The 3,609-nt window shown below is 36.5% G+C and overlaps 1 protein-coding gene across 1 annotated transcript; it reads right to left on the minus strand.

The window, feature by feature from the left end:
• Nucleotides 1-346: 346 nt before the first annotated feature.
• Nucleotides 347-3,059, minus strand: LOAG_13620 (CMGC/CDK/CDK9 protein kinase; the record flags this gene model as incomplete). Its single annotated transcript, XM_020448700.1, has 11 exons — nucleotides 347-478; nucleotides 626-772; nucleotides 865-1,026; nucleotides 1,207-1,361; nucleotides 1,542-1,626; nucleotides 1,865-2,052; nucleotides 2,127-2,217; nucleotides 2,329-2,410; nucleotides 2,485-2,588; nucleotides 2,718-2,861; nucleotides 2,940-3,059. The coding sequence occupies 11 exons, from the start codon at nucleotides 3,057-3,059 to the stop codon at nucleotides 347-349; spliced, it is 1,410 nt and encodes a 469-aa protein (XP_020301178.1).
• Nucleotides 3,060-3,609: the final 550 nt, after the last annotated feature.

The following is a 3,609-nucleotide window of genomic DNA, read 5'->3' on the forward strand; positions in this document are numbered from 1 at the left end:
ACTGCTCCATTTAACTTTCATCCAAATGATAATTACGAAACATATAAAAAAATTGTTCCTTCCTTCCTTTCACTATGAAATAGGACCCATCAAGATGTTTCAGTATCTCACCTTACATTTAAATATAAATAACATAACCCATGCATCGGGAATGATAGACCATTTCAAACAAAAATCGCTGCAGACTTATAAATAATTTAAAGTAAAAAATCAACAACTCCCCATTTTTCAATTTTGCTAAAATTTGTTTGAATTTTACATTCAATTTAGCGAGTCTGCCTTCAATCAGAAAAAAATTCAAACTAAAAAAATAATAGCAAATCAAAATATGAAACACCTAATTTACTCAGAACACCATATCGACATACTGTCCTTGTGATGCCATTGATGGACGAATGTTCTGACGGTTTTGATGGTGTACTCCACGACCTCGTCCACTGTGGGCGCCTCTCCCAGCTGTATATTCAAAAAGACTTGTCTGAAAAATAATGGTTTGAAAAGAACTGGAATAGTCCGCATAACAAAAATAAGCTAGGACCCGAAAAGCTGTTTCACGACCAGAATTGGTGGTAGTTTGAAATTTCATGTATTGTAAACGAAGAATCATATCGATTAAGTGACAAACCGAGATTGTGCTCATCAAGTCTTTAACATCGGCTGCCGGGTGAGGCTGTGTGAAGAAAAATAAATGGTCGAGAGCCTGCTCAGCATCGAGACGAAGAGATGGATCCAAAACCAGGAGACTATCGATCAAGTTCAAGGCATTCCGATCCTTAAAAAAAAATCACAATTACATAGGCTCTATTACATACAGCTTTCAAATCTGGAACATACCGCACTAAACACAATAAATTTGAGACTTACCCTAACATAAGCTTCCAAACGTTCAACCACTCGACGATTTAGATTCTGTTGAAGCTCCATTTTGCTATAAAGCGGTAGATTTTCGACGCCTCTCCATGTTTGCGGATTAATACTCCCACAAAGATTAGATATCAATGACAATTGTTTTTGTTCACTTTCACCCTGAAATTCGTATCACCTAATTCCAGAATTGTCTTCTAAGTCATGAAAATACATTAGCTTAAATGTTAACGTTTGGCTTCGAAAAATAATGGATAAAGGAAACAGTCCAAAGTTTGATTTCAGGTCGTGCTGGTATGACTTGAACGAGTGCTCTAAAACATTATAATTCCAATAACATACTTGCAAAATTGGGGTGCGTGTCCACAATTCAGCCATAATACAGCCCGCACCCCACATATCGATTTGTGGTCCATAATGACGTTCACCAAGAAGTAATTCAGGAGGACGATACCACAAAGTAACAACACGATTCGTATAGCAATGTTCTGGTTGACCTGAAACAGACACAACAATGCACACCTCATATGCATCATCTCATCAAATAACGAAAATTGCTGAGGCCATCAAAATAAACTTCAAGCTAAATTGTTCAGTTTGAATAACTGCCCAGTTTGAACTTATTTCCTATGCTCATTATGACAGCGATGATCGATCGTAACAACACAACTAAATACCGGGTAATTTTGAAAAGAGTGGTCGTGCTAGACCAAAGTCCGCCAACTTCAATATCCCGTCTTTTGTAATTAACACGTTTGCGGCCTAAAACATGGGGAAAATATTGACTAAATGACATGAAATAAAGCAATATGCATCAATCATATTCACAAGGCGCTACTTTTTCCAGCTTTTACCTCAAAAAAATAAAAATTGTTATTTACAGAGACGATTAAACACAGATGAAAATCCAAGTGCTCAAAGAGATAAAGTTGCGCTACTACATAGAGAGAGAAAAAAAAGCTGCAGATAAAGATATAAGAAAAATAAAAACACGGCATACCTTCATATCACGATGTAATATTTTTGCAAAGTGTATCTGGTAAAGACCTTCTAATAAATGTTTCATCAGTGTTTTGATGTGTACCAAAGACAACCGAACATTGGTATTTGATAGAAGACCAGCAAGATCGTGCTCACAGAAGGAGAATACCAAATAAAAGGTACTACGCTCTCGATTATGTACTGATGCTGAAATGGAAGGGGTGACTTAGGACCATATAAATACTGAAATTTAAAATGGGAAAAAATCTTGAATAGCATACCTCTGCTACTGCATATCTCTATCAGTTCAGTAATATGCTTATGCTTTAGTTTCTGCAACATTTTTACTTCCCGTAGAGCTGTTATTGGAAACTGCAATAATACAATAAATCAAAATCTTTTCAGCAAAGATTCAAAGTAGCAGAGTTACATTATGAGGACATAAAAATCACTGGCAAATAAATAAAGAGTACAAAAACATACCCCTTCCTTCTCATTCTCCATCAAAATTTTCTTCAGAGCAACGATTCGACCCGTACGCTTACAACGCGCTTTGAATACTTCCCTTTAAGTAACGAAGCAATAAATACATTCTCCAAGTTTTCATGAACTTGAATGTTGTGCTCGAAAAAAAGTTACCCGAATGTGCCTTGACCGATTTTTGCCAACTTCTCGTAATTAGTGACATCAGTAATGTATGGGAACTCGAACCTTTCGGTATATTTCATCAACTCAGGTGTCACCTGAAACCAAATAGCATTAAGCTGGCTTGTTCATGAATTGGTTAATTCTACTCCTCAAAGTGACTTCATCGTACATAGAATGACCGACACGCAATAATGCCATTTATTATACGTAAGCAATAAATGAACCTTTTGGCGATTCATCAAAGCGATCTCTTCCTTCGACGGATGTAACATCGATGGCGTGACTGAAATGGATGATGTGCTGGCATTTCCGCCGAATAAGTGAGGCTGTTGAGGAAGATGACTGTTCTGCATTTCAACCCGAATAAACTGAAAAGCTAGAAATGACTTATCAAATAGTAAGTCATTTCTAATATTACGGGTAGCACGTGACAACACTCACGTTACTCTGAATACGAGACATCCCAGCAGCAACCAACCACCAATCCTTCGCTGCCGATTACCATCAAATTCGTAATCATCAATGCCACCAAATCTCAAAATGTGGTAGTTCTCGAGAGCCCGCATTGCAAATCGCAGTCTCTCAGCATTCAGTCGATGATGACTCAGTCGTTGTGACTTCCCGTGCTTGGTGCTTGATTTTGAAGATCATCAGGTATCCTCAGCATTTCCATTTGTCCATCAATGGCATCACAAGGACAGTATGTCGATATGGTGTTCTGAGTAAATTAGGTGTTTCATATTTTGATTTGCTATTATTTTTTTAGTTTGAATTTTTTTCTGATTGAAGGCAGACTCGCTAAATTGAATGTAAAATTCAAACAAATTTTAGCAAAATTGAAAAATGGGGAGTTGTTGATTTTTTACTTTAAATTATTTATAAGTCTGCAGCGATTTTTGTTTGAAATGGTCTATCATTCCCGATGCATGGGTTATGTTATTTATATTTAAATGTAAGGTGAGATACTGAAACATCTTGATGGGTCCTATTTCATAGTGAAAGGAAGGAAGGAACAATTTTTTATATGTTTTCGTAATTATCATTTGGATGAAAGTTAAATGGAGCAGTGATCGCATTTATTGGCATTACAGTTGTTTTGCTTTAATGTTCTTTCAT

The sequence above is a fragment of the Loa loa genome (genome assembly GCF_000183805.2).
Source record: "Loa loa unplaced genomic scaffold supercont3.21, whole genome shotgun sequence".
NCBI classification, from domain to species: Eukaryota; Metazoa; Nematoda; class Chromadorea; order Rhabditida; family Onchocercidae; genus Loa; species Loa loa.